Source organism: Thunnus maccoyii, chromosome 13 (assembly GCF_910596095.1).
Source record: "Thunnus maccoyii chromosome 13, fThuMac1.1, whole genome shotgun sequence".
Taxonomy (NCBI): Eukaryota; Metazoa; Chordata; class Actinopteri; order Scombriformes; family Scombridae; genus Thunnus; species Thunnus maccoyii.
In genome coordinates, this window is record NC_056545.1 from 25,650,311 (window position 1) to 25,672,772 (window position 22,462).

The 22,462-nt window shown below is 42.4% G+C and overlaps 2 protein-coding genes across 6 annotated transcripts in view; both read right to left on the reverse strand.

Annotated features, from left to right (window-relative positions):
• Positions 1–390: 390 nt before the first annotated feature.
• Positions 391–7,518, reverse strand: ca4a (carbonic anhydrase IV a). The gene is given in 9 exon segments (XM_042430165.1): positions 391–713; positions 1,245–1,408; positions 1,497–1,563; positions 1,654–1,746; positions 2,775–2,920; positions 3,014–3,178; positions 3,273–3,317; positions 7,387–7,506; positions 7,509–7,518. Coding segments are annotated over 9 exon segments (990 nt in total). The 3' UTR covers positions 391–533.
• A 3,366-nt stretch (positions 7,519–10,884) lies between these two features.
• mtmr4 (myotubularin related protein 4) overlaps positions 10,885–22,462 on the reverse strand; it is a 44,619-nt gene continuing 33,041 nt past the window's right edge. For all 5 annotated transcript variants that reach the window (XM_042431076.1, XM_042431079.1, XM_042431075.1 and 2 more), the window contains 12 exons: positions 21,045–21,158; positions 20,696–20,895; positions 19,604–19,732; positions 18,320–18,431; positions 17,525–17,720; positions 17,148–17,333; positions 16,791–16,961; positions 16,228–16,382; positions 14,575–16,042; positions 14,313–14,423; positions 14,059–14,147; positions 10,885–12,766 (listed from right to left, as the gene is read on the reverse strand). In XM_042431076.1, coding sequence (XP_042287010.1) covers positions 12,589–12,766; positions 14,059–14,147; positions 14,313–14,423; positions 14,575–16,042; positions 16,228–16,382; positions 16,791–16,961; positions 17,148–17,333; positions 17,525–17,720; positions 18,320–18,431; positions 19,604–19,732; positions 20,696–20,895; positions 21,045–21,158 — 3,109 coding nt within the window. In that variant the 3' untranslated portion in view covers positions 10,885–12,588. The remainder of the gene's footprint in view (positions 12,767–14,058; positions 14,148–14,312; positions 14,424–14,574; positions 16,043–16,227; positions 16,383–16,790; positions 16,962–17,147; positions 17,334–17,524; positions 17,721–18,319; positions 18,432–19,603; positions 19,733–20,695; positions 20,896–21,044; positions 21,159–22,462) is intronic.

A 22,462-nucleotide genomic window follows, 5' to 3' on the forward strand; every position in this document is an offset into this window, starting at 1 on the left:
ATTGAGAACAAGCTGTCACGTGCCAGGTTATGGGGCTGACATTGGCACTCAGAGCGCAAACCATCGACGACTCACTCTGACATTAGCAGAGACTAAATATACCTGACATTGGACAGGGTGCATGAGGTTTAAAGTGTATGAGGATGTATGTGTACTGGTGTTTAGGATGATGCTGTGAAGAATAAGGTCAGGGCTAAAAGGGTCTGGTGATGAGTCTGAATTCAGTTGTCACTTTTAGTGCTTTGTAACCTGCTTTATGGCACATTCATAATGCTGAAATAAGACCTACTGCTTCACTATGCATGCATGAATGCTAATCGAACCCTTACAGCACCTCGAAGGCATTCCACAAAACGCCTTTGTCATGTGTGTCATAAGGGGGGGAACACCAGGTGAGTCATGCCTGCACTACGACGTGGTCGATCATCTTAGCAACCATGCGATGAAGATGTTACAAACCAGGGTTCAGCTGAGGAGTGATACAGAACTTATTGTGTTCATGGGTGTCGTAGTGCAGCACGGGATGCCTCGCTCTAGTTGGGCTGGGACAGTCCCAAGGCCATGGCCATGGCAGCCACAAGGAGGGCAGAGCTGGCAAGGATCACCGCGCCTCCCGACCGGAACACCATCCGGCCGTTTAGGGGCTGCACCGGCCTGAAGGTCCCCACCATCGGCTTCCCATCGCGGAACTTGAGCTGCGAGAATGCCTGCAGCTGGAGGAGCAGAAGGTAAACACAAATTTAGGCTCCAGTTTTTGGAAGAGATCAGCTGAGGTAGCAAAATGCTGGCACATCAAGGTGTGTAATTTGACAGACTTTGTCAATGTGGCATTTTTGTTGATGGCTGTAGTTTTAAAGGTGTAGTGTGTAAGATTTAGTGGCATCTAGTGGTGAAGTTGCAGATTGCAACCAAATGAATACCACTCCCCCTCCCCTTTCAAATGTGTAGGAGAGCCAGTGTTTGGTTTGTCTGTTCTGGGCTACTGTAGAAACATGGCGGTGCAACATGGCGGGCTCTGTGGAAGATGACCTGCTCCCTATATAGATATAAAAGGCTCATTCTAAGGTAATGAAAACACAACAATTCTTTATACACTTATTAAAACATACTTATGAAGTTTATATTCCATTTCTGCCAAGTCCATTCTGCTAGAGGCCACTAAATTCTACACACTGCAACTTAAATTTCAAATCAGAAACTGTGCTTTGTAACCAAAAGACAGAAAGGGTATTAAAAAATCTAACCTGGTCAATGCTCAGGGGGATGGGGTTCTCAAACAATGTCCAAATCACAGCCTGGGTGCACCCTGGGGTGGTCAGGGAGCCCTTATAGCGGTAATAGGTAGTCATATTCTGCTCAGTTGGGATCAGCTGCGCCAAGGAGATGGGAAGCAGAGATGTGTTGCTGTCTAAAAACAGAAAAGCCACAGAGGAGACATTAGGATCACTGCTATGCTTTCATTTTTTTAGTTGGTTCAACTGAACTTCAATACCTACGTGTGGTTTTGATGCTTTGCAGAGCGTTGATGATGGAGTCATACTTTCGATTTGCACTTTTGGACATCTGAGAATGTAAAGTGGCACATTTCAGCATTGTTTCATTTCAAGTTGAAGTATGTTCTTGATTATGACAATACAGGATTCAAATGGTTACCTCGTAGAAAAACCCAAGGACTGCAACTCCCTCTGGGTCAGATAGTGCTGTTGATAGATCGGAGTAGTGGTGCTTCATGTGAACAATATGCAGCTGTAGAAACAATAATACTGATGTTACAACTTTTTCACAAAGTCCTTTTTTACACAGTATGTGTAGAACTTTGTTGTAAATGGGCCAATAAAAATGTCACGATTTTATCAGTTTAGGGCAACGTTTGTGGAAAATATTTCATGCTCGCACAATAGGAACTCAAGTTAAGCAACTCTTTATCAAACATGTGTCTTAAAAGACTATTGATAAAGAAAAGCTTTCCTAACTCATCTAACAATCAACAATTAATCACAGAATTATTTGCTGCAATAATAGAGGGGTGAAACCTTTTCTTTGTATTTTTAAAGGATAATTTTAGTGATATGTAAGTCTTTTATTAAATATGTAAGCAATTTTATTATTGTCAACAAATCCCACTAAAAGATCAAAACCAACAATGAATGTTAATGTTCCTTTATTCTGATGAACATGGGCACTGCAGTTTATTTTGAGTCAACCCCTCATACACCGTCCTGCTGTAAGTTATCACTAGTGCACCAAATCCACAGCAGAAAATAGTTCTCAACAAATGCACTATTTACTACTGTCTGAGTGACATAGTGCTCAGCTGTTTTAGGAAATAATTTAGCCTTTTTTAAAAATAAAAACAGGCCTACATATTTTTGACCTATTTTTTAAAGATTTACATCTTCAGTAGGAATGAATATGGTCATAATTCAAATTATTGGTCTGTGTTTACAACTATTATCAATGTAAACAAACCTTTAATGGCATCAAATGATCACAACAAACACAACAAATCTTTTCATTTGGGTCAGGGATTATGCTTTTAAAGTTGTTAAGTTCCACATTTAAACAAAAAATATGATGTTTCTCTCAGTGGACAGTGAGTGAGGTACAAAATTATTGCTGATTTAAAGTTTTGACTTCATATATGCCTGTTTAATGTCTTTATTGTGAATGACACGCATGTCAGTCCATCAACTCAACAGTTATTGTCACTCTGTCACATAACAGTTCATGTCAGAGATGGGCTGTGTGTGTTTTGGGTTGTAAGGTAAAGGTACCTCCATGGGATACTGCTCCCCATCGATGGTGTGTTCGGAGCCGGGCCCTCCGTTGACGCCCCAGTGCAGGTGGAACTGCACAGCCTTGTAGCTGGTCGGCAGGCCTCCACCTGAGATGATGGCGACATGAGGGACTTCAACCTGAACTGGAGTGGACACACACCAAGCACAAAGAGTTCACACAACAGCCTCCGAAATGCATCAATGGATATTTAATGTTTCATGGAAAACATGCTCACCTGAGTGGCCGTTGTTCTTGATTGTGTTTCTGAAGATCTGCTGGTAGTTGCTGAACTGGAAAGGAGTCAGACGCTCGTCTGTGAGAGCCTTTCTGGTGACAATGTTGATGGGTGACTGTAGTTTTCCTGCACATTCGCTGTTGGCATGATTCCACTTTTCTGGTGCTGAAACAAAGAAAACACCAGCGTTAAACAGGCCTTCTGTTCAGCATCTTTCACGTTAAAAAATTGTACACCTTTTGAATTTAAAGAAGCTTACTGTTGCACTGATGATCACAGGTGAACTGGGACTGATAGCACCAATCTGAAACACAGAAAAGATTATTTCAAAACAATATTTTCATTTAGAAGACAGGGTGAATTAGTGTAATGTGGGACACCTGTGCTCAAATGCATCTATATCTTCTTCTAACAAATGCTAATGAATAGGACTGCTGTCAAATGAAACCTGGCATGTCATGTAATTTAATTATTGAATTATTATTATTATTGTATGAATTAAGGTTATTTGCACCTTTCAGCACAGGCTTTTCAGCCTCCCAAAGTGTGTCCAGGATTTCAGCCTTATCTGTCCCACATTAGGAAATGTCCCATAATGTGGGACAATTTGGCACAAGAAGTACTTTTATATTTGCCATTTCTTTTCTGAGCATGATATTTGCATTCTCTTCTCTGATATGATTAGAAAACACCTTGGGGATTTCAGAATAGTATCGGGTGCAGATATGATGTATTGGCCTCATATCAAAATATATTGCCAAAGTGCCAGTTGCAGAAATTGTCCCACATTACTCTTATTCACCCTACACTTTACTCCTCATCTTCAGATTTGATGTCAACAGCAAACAAAGAATACACATGCACACAGTTGATGCCAGTGACATTATCAGTTCCTGGCATTGTTACCCTGACATCAACAAGCCTCAGCCTATTGTCAGAGCAGAATGGGATGTTTCTTCTTAACATATGTACTGGAAACTGTCCAGCTAGATTTTATGAGTATTTACAAATGTGTCTTTTTATTAATTGTTTATTTTTTCTTCCCTTACTGCAAACAGTGAATTGTTCCCCTATTAGTTTAAATCAGTTGTTATTCCCGGCCATACAAAACCCCTAATACACAGGAATTGTCTTCCTATTCACAAAAAAGTTGGTGTTTGTGCTTTATCTTTCCGTGCTATCAGAAATAAACACAGAGCCAATCTTTTGCATCAGTGAGGCCACGTTCTCACATGTTTGTCTGAGGGTTTATTAATATTTCACAATTGGTTTGCATGTTTCTACCCCGTACCCGGAGACAAATATCTGCAGCTATCTCACAAATCAAATATTTATGAAAAACACACATGCCATTGAAAAAATACGGGGAGGGTCTCCTGCTCTGTTATTAGAATTGTATGAGGACTTCTCCCGGTGTTTGTGAAGGAAGTTGACGCTTGGTTTCTCTGCCATGTTGGGGAGTCTTTTCCTCCTGCTCTGCCATGATAATAGGTACTGAAAATAAACTGAGCAGGGAGGGCGGGGGGCAAATATTTGTGTGGGTTCAGATTGTATTCACTGGTGCCATCATTAAGTCGCAGTAAATAAAGAGGCACTCGATTTTTGGATTTATTTTTTAATAAAGCTGCGTGGTGTGTGAGTGGAGCGTGAATGCTGCAGGAGAAGAAAAAAAATCTTACAACACAGAAATTTGTAATTATTCTCTGCCACTAAAGGCAGGACGCTGAAGCTATTAAAAGATTCTGATTAATTTCAGTTCCTGAAATTATCACCCTGTGAAAATATGTCATTTTCTGATAGCCTCAGTGACTGGATAAGACTAAAAGCGAGAGCAAATGCTCAGAAATGTGCAATGATGTCACAGTTAAAACCAGGTCATCACAGGAGGATTCAGCTGTGTGAGTTCTACAAAGACATGATGTACCAATTACATCCGATAATTGTGACAATAAAGCCCGTCAGCCATCAGTCATGGCCTTGATGCTTGAAGATGCATTTATGACACATGACACAAGCTGCTAAAAATGCTCCCATAAGAAGATAATGCATTTAGTTTTAGCCAAATAAGTAGAAATATCTATTTTTATGGCTCACAGTCGCTTGTTTTCATCACAGCCAATCAGATCTCTGTCCGCACAATTCTTGACCAATCGCAGCCTGGCTTTGATCTTTTGTGCGGCGCTGGGGCAAATGAACAATATGAATGGGTTTCAATGGATCTGAGAGCTCTGCCAAGAGAGCAAACTGAGGAAACTGTCAAGTAGAAACAAAAGGCATCGAAAGGAAAACAAATAAAACCACGTCTGTCCGCACGTCGAGCGGGGTGAAAACGTAATGTGAATACACGCCAGCTGACTCGGAGCCGGATCTTTTCATGCCATTGTGCAGCAGAGAGCCAGACATAAACTGTGCGCTGGAGACGTTGCACTTCACACAGAACAGATTCAAAAGAAAAGGAAAGCCTGGGACTAAGCAATGCCAGCCCTGGTACCCCCTCATATGCCAGAGAGAGACTTCAAACACCATTCTGTAACTAATTGGCTGCGTCTCCATAAACCTGGATCCAGGGGGGAAGTTGAGAGAGATTCAGGGTCCCTAAAGAAATCAGGATTAATAGTTTCATGCTATTTAAGATATTAGAGAAGGCAGAATTTAACCTATGACTGTCCTGATCATGTTTCACTCGTGTTTCCCACATGGAAGCTTCTGTGTGTCTGTATTTAGATCCTTGGCATGAAAAAGTCTGAGTGTACTAACAACTATTCACACATCGCCTGCAGGGTGCATGTGTCCGAGCGCAGCATGTACCTCAACAACACTGAATAATATGCACCGAGTAACCTTCTAGATAAATAAGAGAAGGCTGTATGAAAACTGTGTGAGTGTTTTTATTTGGACTGATGTTTCATCTCCAACCATCACTAAAAAACAACCGTAAAAGCAGGAGATAATACATAGATTATACGGGAAAAAACGCATTTATTTCTACCAATAGCTCACTCCTGAATATGCAGACAGGTAAATGTATCAGTATAGGATACTATCTACATTAGAAGCGCATATAGCAGCATTTTACTTCTAATACTATTATGTAGAAAAGGAAAAAAAATACTGGAGAGCTTATTTTAATTTTGCACTGTAACTGGACTTCTTAGCTTTATTTAAATCTAATTATGATCACATTTTAAAGACGGTGAGAACAGATGTATTCAGAAAAAGCACATCAGGGGCGTGTTGATGAGATTTCCCCGATATGCGCAATAGTTCATCCTCTGACTAATGACTAATCACACTGACCAAATAGTTTTTTCAGTAATCAGTCATTGTTTCATCCAGGTCCTCAGATCTAATCTAGTCCATCAGAGTGTCGGTGCCAAATTCATCAGAGGGGGTTTACTTCGCTAACCCTCGAGGCATATTTATGAAATTAACGCCTCAGTATCCACCGCTGAGACATTTGGAGACACCGGAGGCGCGCAGCTCGAAGCGTCTCTGTGGTGCAGCGAGGACGCAAACGTCAGTCATTGGCTCAGCGTGGATCCGAGCAGGTGCAAGAACGAGAGAGAGGGAGAGAAAGAGAGGGAGAGGGAGAGAGGGAGAGGGAGAGGGAGAGAGGCACTGAGGGAATCTCAGCTCCGCCAGATCTGCTCGTGTTTTGTCTTTGGCTCAGCTCTGCTTTTGTTGGATGTCGCTAGTTATCGTATCATGCCCTTGAACAGGCAGCTCAGTGGTGTGACTGCAAGGTGCAGATGAGCATGTCGGACACATGGAGGAATGTCCGATGTCACATCAGTGTGATGGACAGGGCAGGTGTGCGCGGAGAGCGTCAAGCAGAGGCGCTTTTGTTGCGGAGGAGCCTCTTTTTCATCTGGGGCTCTTCAGTGAGTCCGTTTCCCCCCCCCCCCCTGAAGATTGCAGATTTCTATCTCTATTTTTTTTTTTTTTTTTAGATTCTTGGGATTCCGCAATGTATCAACTTTCTAATTGAGCAAAGTGACTGGCACGGTTGGAAAAAAAACTGGTAAAAACAACTTCACCCGATTGAGAAGCTTTGCATTTATTTCAGATCTACTGTTTGTGTTAAAACAGATTAAACATATTAATCCAGATATGAATGCTCTATTAATTGCATGCTTAGTTTGAGCCGAGATGTAGGATAAACTAACCTCCCAGATTTTGATCAAAGATGTAAGAAAGTGATATAAAAAGACGCATTCTGCAGAAAAAATAATATTAGAGAATAAACATCTTATTTCCAGCTAATTATCCCATTTCTTTCACCACTTAGGACGTGTGCAATGGCAAGAGAAATTAAAATAAAGCCACCAGTTATTTCACACATATTATCAGCTATGAATGCAATTGAGACTCACCTCCTGCTCCTGTGCAGAGGGTCCATAGGGATGCCAGGAGAACGGGCAGGATTAGATGCTGCATTTTGGAGCGTCTCTGACTCGACCGAGGGAAGGCAACACAATGACTTGTTTTTTCCAATGTGATCGCATTCTTGCAGGGGGTCTTATACTTATCTATCACCGTACCCGTCAGGAAAGAAAGAGTGTGGCCCCTCCCCCTTCGAGCATCGCCTCTAATAAAGCTCTCCACTGATAAGAGCTCCACTGAGGGCCTATCAATGGGGCTCCATGATGTGCAGGAGCCAAATGTAATGCAATCATTCCTGTCATGGTGATGATAGGCAAACACTCCCTGATGATTTGAGAGGTAATTGTAGCACTGGAGGAAATCAGATGGAGTTAATCATCAATGTGGGCAGCTGGTTTCTCCACAGGTAACTCAAGGTGGCCCTCAGAGGAAAGAGAGGGAATATTCTCTCCCTTATACTTTAATTTCACCCTATTCCTGCATGTTTAAGGCATCTTAATAAACATCTAATTTTACACTGTCTGTACCATACATATAAATTCTATATTAGCTGGATCCAGCTTTATATTGAAGCTATATGATGTCTAAACTAAGTGAAATATTCAAGCATAAGATGATTTTTTAGGTCTTTACATACTGTTCATATTCTGACCCTTCACCCTCATAATTAGTCTCTATACCAAATTTCAAAACCACAACATTTTTCATTTCTAAACACTTTGTCAGTGTAAATGGGAAATTAATCCTTAATTAATCTTTCAGAGAGCAGAGAAAGTGTATTCTTTAGGTTTTACACTATTTGTTTATGGAGAAAAAAACATTCACGATCACAGTGTATCATGGTCCAATGTTACATAAAACAGGAGAACATAACAGACATAATGATTTTAATGAATTTGATTGAATGTGAAGACATTTTTGAAAGGTGATTTTATTTATTTATTTATTTAAATATATATGGGCCAAACAGCCTCTATAAAATGTCTATCAGAGGCAAAAAATTCAAAAAGAAAGTTGAAATATGTTTATTCTGGGCCACTTTAGGAGAGGTCATAACATTTCAGGCTAAAATAAAGGTGTTCAGGGTGTTTTTATTGCTGTTAAATGTAAAAATGGCCTGAACAGTATGTAAGGGTTAATCAAATGCAGATATTCCAGATGTTTCATGCATCATTTCCACATTCCCAGAAACATTCATTAACTGGTATCTTTGGGTAATTTAGAATCTGAACTAGAATTCAAAATAAACTTCTATTGATTTGAACAATGTTTGGCAGCACAGAGTTTCATTCAGTGAGGTTTACTGGTCAGACAGAGACAGACACACACACAGCTTCACCTGAGAGCCTCACATCTAAAAGAGGATATAAAGTGAAGTCTTTAAAAAGGTTTATTTTCTGGTCCAGTTCACCGTGTCCACAAAACTCGTCTAGTCAGTGCAAAGCTTTGCAAAAAACCTCAACATCTCTCTTCTAACTTTTCCCCGGAAAAGTTAGAGCTGTCACCTTTATTTTCATTCACCGGGCAGAAACCTAGAATACCCCCGGCCTGAATTATTGATCAGGCTGAGTGAGTACAGTGAGGGACATTGGCAGAAGTTCTTCCCTAAAAAAACATGAATTAGCTAACGTTGCTCTTCTCGGAGACTTTAACCAGCAATCTGCAAGTGTAAAAGACTGAGAATGGACATGACGTGTGTGTGAAGGTATGTCTTCATATAGACTGTGTGTGTGTTTTTCAAGAAAATACATAGAACATTATGTGATGCATAACAAATATAAGTTTTCACTTCCATTCCTTGTATTTTCCTTAATCAACATGACTTTCTACACTTGCTCACAGGAAGGAAGTAACTGTTGATTCGTATCAGGGAGCAGCTATTCTCATCCGTCACCAGTAAAAAAGGAAGAAGAGTGAAATCGTGGAATAAACTTGATATGAGTTGGTGAAAATGCTGGCCTTGTAACAGATGTACCGCCTTGTGTTTCTCTTGATGGAAAAGCCCCATCTGGTGGACAAATGGGAGAAAAGCATTGGTGTTTTTATGATCACTGTAATGTGTTTCATATTATTTACTTACTTATTATCTACTTAATTCCACTCCAATATGTGTTTTGCTTATTGTTATTTCACTTGCATGTTTGACACCAGAAGGCTGTTTTCACATTCATCTACTGCAGGGAGAAAGTGTTCTGTGTTCACCTTAAACCTCACTTTATTTATTTAAATGCCTTCAGTGCACTAAGAAAGGACTTCACAGTGAAGTAGAAGACATCTTCCATCCAGCAGTTAAACCTTTGAAATGGAAAATATTTGCATATGCATAGATTCTGGATTTTTCTTTTCTTTTTTTTTGGTGGGAAAAATAATGTTATTATTTCAAGCTGATTCTTAAAACATGACTAAAGGGATCTTCAAGTAAATGTAGCTACTACAATGTAAAAATGCTCCATTTCAAGTAAAAGTTTTGCATCCATAACTTTACTTATTATTATTCGCAACATGTACTTAAAGTAAAGAAGTAAAGGTTATATTGTATTATAGTTATATTATTATACATTATATCATAGCATTATTGTTACTTATGCATTAATGAGTAAGCAGTATTTGCAGGTGTTGGAGTTGGAGCTGATTTTAATGATTTTACAGGGTTGGCTTGTTTAATTTGCTGTATATCAATACATTATATTTTATTATTCCTAGTAGTCGTAGTGATAGGAGTAAAAAAAGCATAAAGTACAAGAACTTCAGAATAGTGTTTAACTATAGTAACTGAGTTCATGTAAATAGTGTTGTCCACCTTTGAGTTTCAGAAACTTCTGCCAAAAGATCCCGAGCACAAAATCAACAGCACAGAGTATCTGCCACAGTCAAAGGTCGAAGCGAGTATAAATGATCAATGAAACCATGTTTTATAATCTTTCCCATCTCACCGCTGGTCCACTGTTTTTGGGTCTGTAGTAACATTCATCACCGCTGATAATGTGACCAATGGAAAGTGACACATTTTGTATTTTGTGAACTTTAAATGTTCACCTTACCATTCTGGTACTGTACAGGGTGCTCCATCAGTTTGGTACCTTTGTTTAGATGTTTTTGAGTTTGGTTTTTATTGTAAACTATAACCTGCACTTCCTATTCTTACAGACTTCTTGGGGGCTGCCACCTTGTTGTGAAGTGAATCTGAGGTTATGTTGGTATAGTACAGTTTTCTTGATTTGTGGTTATAAATGTTTTTTCCTCTCCTCCACTTCACTTTGTATCGTCTACCAGGTAGTTAACAGTGAGTTTGAGCCTTTTAATGATGTACCAGCTGATTTCATCACACACTGTCTGTCTCACATCGAGGTATTCAGATTTTTCAGCTTCATAACTGCCTGCTTTACTGGCGATAACACTTTGGTACTGATGATAAGACCAAATAAATCTAAAACCCTTTCAACACTTTTCCAGAGCTACAACCAAATAAGCAAGCTGTGAAACAGAGGCATGATATAATCTTTTATTTTAACCCATGGGATTTAACTTTTACAGTGCATTTCTTTACAACAATTATTCATTAAGTGACATGTTTTAGCCACCACTACAGATCAGATCACTATGTATATTACATTTCTGAGTTCCTCTTAGAGATTTTGACTTCATGAACACCGTGTGAATAAAAATCCCAATTATTAGACAATGGATAACCACACAGGTTAACTAATTCAGTGACATCCAATCATCCATTGAAATGGTTAGCCTCGTTATCAAACTGAACCGTCTGTTAATCTTTAGTTGTCTCAGTGTTATTAAGCCGCTAACTATCTGTACCATTAAAACATACAGAGAGGTGGCCAATTAGAAACCTGCTGCCATCCATTAGAAAGAAAAAAGGCTTTAAAAATAGACAAAAGAACAAACAAAATATGGCACTATTGTCAAGGAACAACCAGTAGACACAAACACATTTTTTTAAAAGGGGACTGTGGCCGAAATCCCCCTAAACAGAAGAAGAAACTCCGAGCACTTTGTTCAGTCTTTCCCCGAGCAGTCGTTACTGCCAGTTAACAATCTGAGGAGGAGTCATCAGTCAGATGGACGTCAAGCTTTATGTGGACATTAAGCCATTCATTCACAAGCATCTCAGTAGAAAACTCTGTTGGAAAGTCCTTTGTCACTTCACAGGATACCCACAGTACGTTCATTTTTTTCTCAAATCAGAAGACGACTTTACAGTAGCCTGCTGTCTCCCGACGTTCACGTGTTTCTCTTCCTCTTAACATACCAAGCACACGTCCCACGAAACAAACAACACGCAGCCTTGCATCAATCTGTCCATAAGGATCTCTCAAAATGTTGCAACGTGTTATACTGGAGAGAAAGCATTGATAAAGACAGAACCACATTGACTGTGCATATACATAATTCTGAAAACACATTGCAGCAATGAACACATATACGACCCACCAAATGCACATTGACATAAACTCAATCCAGTTACCCATTACATATTACATTCAGGCTCCAAGAAAAAGATGCGATGGCAAAGTAAACAGCAGATTTCTCCCTTTTGCTCAAGTTTGGTCTCAAATTCCCTCAAATACACAACAGCTAGTAGTGCACAAAATAAGAATACAAAATTAGACTTTTAAATACTGTAGCAGCAATTCTTTTCTTTTAAAGTTGAAAGCCTCCAGTAGTACAGGTAAAGGCTTTGGAGTCCCCGACACGTGGAAGGGTGAGCGATTGTCCTCTGAAGTGCGAGACAGTGTCTATACGGAGGGTGCAGGTGTTTGGTACTAAAGGTGGGTGACTCTGCTGGGGCGGACAGGTTTGAGATGTGTCTCGGACAGGGCACCGCTAGAGGAGAGCCGTGTGGAGGCAGCGGGACGCTGCAGCGCTCCAGGCTGAAAATGTCTTGAACAGAAGGGGTGTGTTCTTTAGGAAAACCTCCCCTGCTGCCACGCCTCCATCTCAGTCTCCCACTTCACAGACTCTCCCTTTCCTCTTCTCCGCCGCTCAGACAGCCTCACAGTGCATCTCCGCTTCCAAACCGAGCCTCCCAAACAGCAACAACTCCTCCTCATCCTTCACCCACCCTCCCCGCAGCCAAAACCACAACAGGTCGGGGTGACAACGGGAGCGCTCAGCTCATCAGTCCAAAACGACCAGGACAGAGCCGAGGCGGGCCATGCTACAGGACGCTTCTCTCAGCTGGAGGCTGTGGCGATGGCCTTCTTAAGCTGCTGGCTGCGGATCTCGCGAGTGCGGGACTCCAGGAGCAGGTCATGGCAGGTGTTGCAGACCAACACCGGATCATACAGCTGCTGGTCTGGGATGGGCAGCTTCAGATGACAACAGTCTTTACAGAACACATTGCCACAGTTCCTGAAGATGGAGAACACACAGAGAGTTACAGTAAGATATTTTATTAATACAAGAAAGGAACAGGGCATTTATCTGGATCCGATGATTCCTGAATGCTAATTTTATTAGCAGACAGACCAAAAAATAAAAGACTTCAGTGTGTGTGTGTGTCAAAAAGTGTGTGAAATATAACAACGTGCATTAATTAACAGGCTTTATACAGTAGAATAATAAATACCCCTTGTTAACACCATCATCTTAAATCACTGAATGTTTTTTAAAAGTAAAACATTTCTGAAGCTCAAGTATTGATTTGATGCATTTCAGTAACTGACAAGCTGAACACATAACAAAGTCTGATTAGTTGTTGAGCATGTGTAGCTTTATGCTTCACCGAGAACTGGACTGATACTAATGACTCTATCTAACACTTATTGAACATCTTGTGTGTGGACTTGTACATTTTGTCCTTCCCACACACACACACAGCACCAGCAGAGTGATGTCCTGTCTGTGAATATCAATCTCTTTCCAATTTAGGACACCTGTCTCGGTTTTTCAGCGAATATAAATATAAATAGCTACCCAAGGACCTTTGATGCTGAATTGATCTAAAAAAACTTGATTTACTGCCTAGAAAATACAAATCAGAGTGTCTTTGAACTGCAGGCTGCTTCACTGGCAGAATCGTGCTGCAACAAGAGAATACCGAGAGAAATGGGCCAACAAAAAACACCTCAAGTTTAAAAGATAATAGTAAGCTCTCCTGAACAAATGATTAGATCGAATTATTTTGATGAGTGGATAAACAAATTAGATTTTTAAGCTCATCTTGATTTAGTGACCATAGAAGAGAGTAGAAGGAGATATTAGGGATTAAAGGTTTAGAGGAACGGTTAAACATTTTGGTTCGCCAGAAAAAAAGGAAATCTAATCTATCATCATTTGCCAAGCCGATGGGCTTGAGCCACAACACTGCAGTAACCCAGAACAACACTCCTGATAATACAAGGAAACAATGAGGAGCACAAGGTATCACAAGTAAATGAATGTAGACTGATAAGCTATGAATCACAAAGACTATTAAGAGTGAGACTTTATTAACTAATGAGGATGATGTTGGTTAAGTGGGGACATTTTTCTCTTTAAAACAAACATGTGAAGAAATATTTCAAACCCAGTGAAGTCAGTGAAAGAGGAGAACTGACTGACCAACAGTGTACCAAAGTTGATTTTTTCATTTGTTGGGAAATGTGATATTTTCTTTGTGTTCTTGTGTTTGTTATTGTAAGAAACCCACAGTGAAGCCCCACCTGCAGTGGTGACGTCTCTTGGCTATCCAGAACTCACAGTCACAGTTGAAACAATGGGAGGCCATGTGGTCGGGAACCCACCTCGTGACCTACACAAACACACACACACACACACACACACACAGAGACATCTTTATCAGAAAAGTGTTTGGTAATTAGTGGTGCTCTGAGTCATACATGTGAGGGGGAGGAAGGAAGGTGAGGGAGAGGAGACGGAAGCTAAATTAGATGATAAAGCTCTGAAGGATGCTGACCTCTGTGTCCTTGCGCTCCACTCGATCCCAGCTGCCCTCAGACAGACGGTCCTCGCTGTGTGTCGACAGGGAGTCCTCCTCGTTGCTGTTGTCTGACTCCCGCAGACATGTCTGAAAAAACAGAGAGAAAAAGATGAGAAAACAGATAGATCTAAAAGAAGAGAGAGGACTTTCTGAAGATAATCAAAAGTAAATATTTACAAACACAGCAGACAGGAAAAAAAGTTTCTGCTGTCTGACATCATGGGAAAAAGCTACTCACAATGTCATCCTCGTAGTCGATGTCTGGCTCTGAGGGAGGAGTGCTGTACTGTTTACTCTCCAGCCTCATCTGCAGCTGTCGCACCTGCTGCCGCAGCACCTCCACCTCCTGCTTGTAGCCCGCCTCGATCTGCCGCAGTCTCTGCTGAACAGCGTCCATGGGCACCGGCAGCCCGTCATCATCGAGGTAAGCTGGGGCCTGCGGAGGGGGAGGGGAGCTGGAAGCGGAGGGTGAGGAGTATGACACCGGTAGAAGCTGATGGCCTGCCAGGGAGTAGCTGTTGAGGGCAGCCATAGCAGGTCCATTCAGACCGGTGTAGCCTGCACTCCTAGCAGCAGACAGCCATCCAACCTGCAAAGGGCTGCTGGGACAACAGAGAGCCTCCCTGCGGCAGCACTGGGACCCGTTGGCTATGGCGAAGCCCTGGGAGCGGAGCAGTTTGCTGGCAAGCCGGCGGCTCTGGTAAGTGTTGGCCTGCAAGGCCCGGCTGACGCCAGAGTGACAGGCGGACTGGACCAGACCCTGAACGCTCTCCCAGTGGGAGCCGAGCAGGGACAGGTCAGACAGCTGGCTCTGGGAGATCAGGTGGCGAGCTGCTATCTGGGTGCAGTCTACAGGAGGTGCTGCAACCGCTAACACACGCTCTCTTCCTTTCACTACATCTGTCCTCACGTCCTCTTTCTCCTTCTGGGACTGAACTTGTGGCTGCGACTCAGGCTGCTCCTCATCATTTACATGATTCTGGGTAAGATCCTTGCTCTCTGTGGGAGGCAGGGCGGGGGGAAGCTCTCCTTCACCTGTGAGAGTCTCTGTGGAGTCCTCCATGGGAAGCAGTGACGTTAGCTGCTTCAGAGCCAGCAGGTCTGCAGATTGTGGAAGGCCATTTGTTTTGCTGTCAATGTGGCCGTTAAGCAGCAAGGTGGGTGTGGTGGCTGCAGGTTGCGTGCCGTTGCAGGGGAGAGGTAAGCACGGCTCTGATTTATGAGAGGGTGACGTGGTGCTGTCAGCAGTCCTACAGGGGCTCTCAGCCTCCGGTGGAGGAGGTGGGAGTTGAGGCTTGGTGATCTGAGGCGAAGCTTGTTGGAGGACAGGAGTGGGGAAGGGAGTGTGAGCGAGTGTGACGTCCTTACTGAAAGGGACAGGGGGAAGGGGCAGAGAGGGCAGGGGCTGAGTGGTGAGACAGGGCTCCTCTAGTGTGTCTTCACAGCTCTCTGCACCTTGGTCACCCTCTGGAGTCTTGGCAGGACTCTGATGTAAAGGTTCCCCATCACTGCTGTCCAGTCCAGTGTCAGGTATGACCTCGTCAGAGCTGTCTGCAGAGGGTCCTTCTGTGGCGGGCGAGGGCTCCAGGGCAGAGCGACCCTCCTGGCAGTGCTTATTGAGATTGGGGTCGCTGGATGTACGTGTCAGGGGCACCCCGTTCTCAAAAGCTGACAGCAGGTTGTCCATGGAGCGGGTCTTGGGAAGTCTGGAAATCAGAAATACATAAGGATCTATTTATTCCACATATGCAGAAATGGCAAAGATACAATTCTCTATTTAGGGCTCTAGAGGGCAGTCTGGCTCTCTGTAACACAACAGAAGCATTTTGAATTGATGTAAATATGCCAAGAACAGTAAGTACAGACAGTAATTTGCACCAAACAAACATACCTGTCCAGAGAGCGGGAGGTGAGTTCATCTCCTGTGACACTCGGGGGGAGGTAGAGCTCCATAGAATCATCCACAGCGGTGCAGGGCGAGGATGTGGGCAGGTAAACAGCTGTCCACAGCTGTAATGCCCGTGTGTGGCAGACTGGCTGCAGCACCTGGCAGACAAACAGCGACAAGGACATTTTCAGAAGGTCAGTATACAATAATAACGGTGCCTATTATTCTATTTTTGCTGTTCTACCACTGCAGTGGATGATGTATTAGGATCATTCCTATGCTTTTCATAGAGATCGTCCATAAAGGATAAGAGAGGTAGAGAGTGGGATGATTTAATCTTGAGGTTATAGTCAAATTTATGCTTTAAATAATTGATCAGAGAGACAGAGTGGGGATGAAAGTCAAAATTAGAGTCATACTATCCATTAATCATTAATCAAGCCACTTATTCTACACCTTACTCCTCAATAAGAAACTCTATGCCGAACAGCAGGAGGCGACCTCCAGCTGTTACTGTACTTGGCAACCACAGAAGCATGAGTAATACTGTAAAAACTGGTATGTACCATATCATGACTGGGGATGTAGAGGAAGTTCTGGAAGTTCTTGTTTCCCGTGCGAAGCAGGGACCAGACGGAGCATGTGCGTTTGTAGATGTTCCTCGCCTCCCTCTCGCGGGCGTTGTTACACAGGAACGTGCCGTAAAGACACGAGTATGTGTGCTGCACCAACTTGACCTGGACCACGAGTAAGATGGGATATGAATCAGGCGCTTTGACATCAAGACTAGCTTTGGTTACACAACAATTGTGTCCTCTCTTAACATACATGGTTTCATGTAATGCCTGGCAAAACTTCTCACACTTTTGAGGTTTACTGATAAAGTAGTCGCAAGAAAATGTAAAGCGAAAGAGTGCACCCACCAGGAAGGCCTCGTTGAACTCAAACAGGCAGGGGAACTGTTTGAGCAGCTGGTGAACACAGTCCAGCCACTGCAGGAAGACGGGACACTGCTCGCTCACGTCGTCAGCGTTCTCCTGGTGGCCGCAGCGGTCCCCGAATTTATGACCGTAGTCCAACCATTCAGTTTCTACAAGCACCTGGAAACCCTGTGGACCACATGGTAGTCAGTACTGGAGGTAACGGTATCATAATGCCCCAAAAAGTATTTTTATAACAATGTGTTCACATGTAATCTACGTAAAACAACCCTCTTCTTATGTCACTGTATTTCTCTGTCCCAGTCTTTTCTGTATCCCTTCACTTCGACCTGTCTACAAACAACCGTACAGACTCTCACCTCTAATGTTCTGTAGTAAGGGTCCAGCAGGATCTTGGCGAGGGCTACAATCTGGGGTGTGCGGTCCCACCCGTCTGAACAGTGAACCAGGACAGGACGACCTTCCCTTTCCACCGCTGAACACACCAGAGTGGCTGCCTTCAGCATGACAGACAGGTGCTGCAGCCAGCGGGTGCTCTCGAGAGCTGAAAGCCAGCTGGAAACAGAAGAGGGGGGCAGATTAGATCACTTTTAGAGATTAGATAGATAAATCTATATTAAACCTGTCCTACACTGATGAAGTGACGTGGAGCCGTGATATTGCATACATACATCAGCTCAGGTTAAGTCAAGGTCAACTTGAGGCTGACAGTATCAGGAGGAGGGAGCCTCTGACCCACATCTCTCCAGGCCTCCCTGTGTCATTACACACCTCCATCAGAATAACAACAAGCCTTAAAATAACATGTGACGCACAGCTACAGGGTTAACCTATGTACTGTACATACAGCCACACATGTAACAAACACACGGATACAGATGTAAACACGCTAGTAAAACACACACAGCTGGCCCACTGAAAACATACATGTAAACAGTGGAACGGATGGAAACACAACAAACATATCCACTGTCGGTGTGTACAGACAGACAGCTGGCCAGCTCAGCAGGACTGAGACAGGACTGTGGCAGCGCTCCCATCTCTGTGTGGTGTTGCCTTACTGTGAGGTGAGGCCATTAAAAATGCGAGAGGGAGAGGGAGGCACGAACGAGGTCAGAGACGCGCAGGGAGAAAGGTCAAACAGATCGACTTACTTTCCTGGATCAGGGATTTGACTGCAGACAGTCCTCAGAGCCTGGAAGCTGTTCCGGATGGCGTGGATGTTGGCCATTCCCATGAACATCACCTCACAGTTAGGGTAGTACTCTGAATAAAAACAAACATAAACAACTCTGATTAAGGTCATAATACGTATAAAAGGCTTAGTTTGTAAGATACAGCAGCATCATGTGTTCAGATGATGGTATTCTCGTAGTCAGATGCAACATTCAGAGTTTTTGGCATTTGCATCTTCACAGAAATTACTTAGTGGTCAACCGCCATCTGTAAAAGTGAGTGTCGCTGGTGGCAGTAATCATCTCCATTTTGTTTACTGAATATCATATATCAAAGCACTGTGGCAGAGCGAGGTCATCGTCTGCAGCTTAGTAAGACAGAGCAGTGCCCTCTTAAACAGATGCAAGACAATAACACAACATCTTGACATTCTGATTTTTTGCAGTCAGCTTCATCTTCGTTGAACTTTGACCTCTGAACAGGCTGACCTCTAAAGACAGGTCCAATGGCCTTCTAGCATTGATGCAAGTTAGAACATTTGTAGCTGCCACAGTTAATGGAAAAATGACTTAAACGTATGTCAGGGACCTACAGTTGTATTCTCTACACCACTATCATAGCAAAACCTGGTGAAAACATTAACTTTAAAGCTGCATTAATAATTTTTGGCCAGTTAAGGTCAGAACAAGCTGAAAACACAGCACTGACATACTATCCCCTTATAAACATAGCAAACATGTTAGCAATCAGGTGTCTATTTTTCACATCCAGCAGACACGAGATTCATTAACATTCATTTGGAGTCGCGTTCCTGACAAATGGCAGTCAAATATTCACTCTAACTAACTATTCTAACTATATACTAGTCTCCATTGAGAAAAATATTGGGCTCTTTAGAAGTGAGATCTACGCTGGAAACAAGGTTACTGAGAGAGGGCTGCAAAACCAAAAATGAGCTAAAAGAGGCTAAAAAGCACCTTTGAGTCAAATTAGTCATATGATTCATTGTTAATAAAGAATATTTATGAGTGCAGCTATAAGTTACTCCTCATTAAGTTTCTTATTCCTGCTTGAATCAGAAGCAGAAGCACAGGAGGTGAATACATACTCCAGATAATGTCAGATGACTGACAAAATATTGTTAGAACACTGATCAATTTAAATGTGATAAATGTTGACATACACAATGTCATTTTCCTTTTTTCTAATATCTTACCAAATGTATTGACTCATGTAAGACTTTTCTGATCTCTCACACTAACCTTCACATTCACAGCCTCCGCCCTTGGCTCGGTTAGCCACTGCAGCGGTGTATGAGCGAGCATCCAGTATCAGCAGCTTCTGTGGCACAGTGTTGTCATCGCAGCCAGAGCCGCCCGTCAGAGAGGAGTCTGCAGATACAGGTGGGAGGACAGAGAGACTATTTTTATTTTTATGAGTGGACAGAGTTGTGTGAATCGAACTGCTGGGGAGGGGAAGAGAAAAGTGAGTGAGAAAGGAGAAGGAGGGAATCAGAAGAGTGTTAGGGACATGATTAACACAGACAGACTCTTATTTGTATCCTACTAAAAATCAATATCTCATCCTGATGACACAGTGTTGCTATTGGTAACCATCACAAGTAAAAAGACCATCTTTCAACCCTTACCACGGAGAAAGACAGGTAATTACTTCAAGACTTAAGCTGAACTACTTGTTTCTGCACTCAGTGTCCTGCTGCCACTCACTCTCTAGCCTGCTATTGTGCATCCAGTAATAGTGTACTGATAATGGTGAAGCTTCTTTCATATGTGAATTTCTCTTCACAGCAAATGTACTTGTATTGTGACATATTGTCATCTTTGAAAAATAACCAAAATAGAAAATGGAGACGAACAAACAAAAAAGTAAAACCGTGTTCAGAATATATTCAGAGTTGTTTTTCTGTAAAAGTTGCTCTTTTCTTTAGAAACTCGTAATTCTGAATATGATACAGTCACATTAATGGATAATGCATGTACTTCTTTCTAAATGGAAGCAACAAAACAATTCAGGAAATAGATTTAATGCTACTTAATCCTCCATAAATTATTGGAAATGCATTTGCTGAACAGGCTTTATGTATGCAGGCATATTTGTTAATGGAATATCGCTGGGCACTTATGTTCTGCATCATTATCTGTTGGCAGCCCACTTTGGAAGACGGGAATATTAGTTAGATATGTAAATAACGGAAATTATTTTCTTCCCTTCTTCATCATGTCATGAGGTCATTTTCACAAATAACTGCTTTAAGTTCCTTTGCATTCTAGTCAGCTGCAGTGCTCTAACAGTGCATGGATGAATCTGTATACATATGTCATCAAAAACTTTACCAAAATCACTATCAGAGGAGTCAGGAGCTTCCCCGCGTTGTCGGCAGGCTGGTGCACCACAGGTACCCTTGGCTGCTGCGTTCATCTGACAGGCCTTGGCGATGGATGTCACCAGGTACTCATCATCTGTGTTCCTCCAGCCCCACCAGCTGATCTCAGGCTGGCTGCAGCGGGCGATCACCACCCCGTTCTTCTGGTGTCTGGAATCCAAGGTTATAGAGTCAGTAGACACAAACAGAGATGAGTCATAACATTTGCAGTTAGTGAACAACTCTAAATGACAAAAAAAAGGAAAACGCTCTTGTGCAAATTAGAGAAAACATGTGATACTGTGTGTAAGAAAACCCACCTGTAGACCACCACAGGGATCCTCTTCCAGGATCTGAAGGAAGCTACACTCTCTAGCTCCTTGTCAGTGATCCATATTGGAACCAGAAGCTTCTGTGGGTAGCTGGAGCACAGCCTGTTGATGACAGATGTACATAGAGATACATACATCATAGATAAATACAGTTAATATGGCTGAATTATACATCTTGTGCATTGAAGGCTTTAGAGGAGTCTTAAAATCAGAAAAAAACAGGGTAGTATAGTGCTTTGAGCTGCGGCAAACACACATTCTTACAAATACACAAGTGTTCTTTTTTTCAGGGTCACCACTGCATCTAGAGCTCTCAGCTTCGGCAGAGAACAAATCACAGAGCGCTACTGCCTGACTCCATCTGTCTCTGGTCTCCTCCTCCTCCCCCGTGATACTATCTTCAATTTCTAGTCACCTGCTGACTGTCTAAGGAGGGAGGGAGAGACAGAGACAGTGTGTGTGTGTGTGTGTGTGTGAGAGAAAGAGAGGGAAAGTGAAATACTGTGCTGAGTCATGGGCCTCAGCAGGCTGCGGCTTGTTTAATTAGCCAGTTGTCCTGTGTGTCTGTCTCCCTCAGCAGGATGTGCTCTCTTGGGCCCTCGAGCAGACTGACCTTTTTTTTCGTAGCATTTATTTGCCCAGACAGCAAAGGAGACGCAGGAGTCGGATACAGAGGTACACATGCAGAATCACTGCGTTATTTCTGCTCGAGTGAGTGCTAAAATGCTATTTATGCATGTGTGTTTAAGACTGGATTTGGTGAGAGTGCTGCTGGACTGAGAGGTCAGATGAGGTAAAGGTACGCAAGTATACACACTCACCTGTGTGTACCTGTATTGTTAAGGGCATTTAAATGAATACTCCACTCCAAATCTATCTTTTGAGTGTTAAACACTCTCCCCCTGTAAGTTTGACTCTGTAAAGTTTGTATGTTCCTATGTGGAGAACCGTAGCTGTAGTCATCCTAAATTCATAGCAGTTACAATGGATACAAATAATAACCCAGCAGAAAGTATCAAAATGTCCATAAAAACTTATCAAACCCCTCCAGTAGCATATTTCACATCTCTGCTGTTGATCTGTTTGTTCAACAAAATCCTTGCTGTACCAATAAATCACTGAGTAAGTTACTTAGAGCAGAGCTTCAGAGCTATAAGAAGGTGACTGCGCGACACGGGGGTAATATTTTTAGTGATTTATTGGCAAAGCAAGGATTGTTTGGAATTTACTTGACATATTGATCAACTGTGGAGAAGATTATGCAGTAGTTTCTACGGATGCTTTGATACATCTTGACACATCTTTTTGCTATGACTCCTGGAAACCGCTGAAACCTATTTGCATTGCAGTAAATCCAAGCTGACTATACTGTAGCTGCTGTCCTCAGCGAGCAAGCTTCTAAGAGC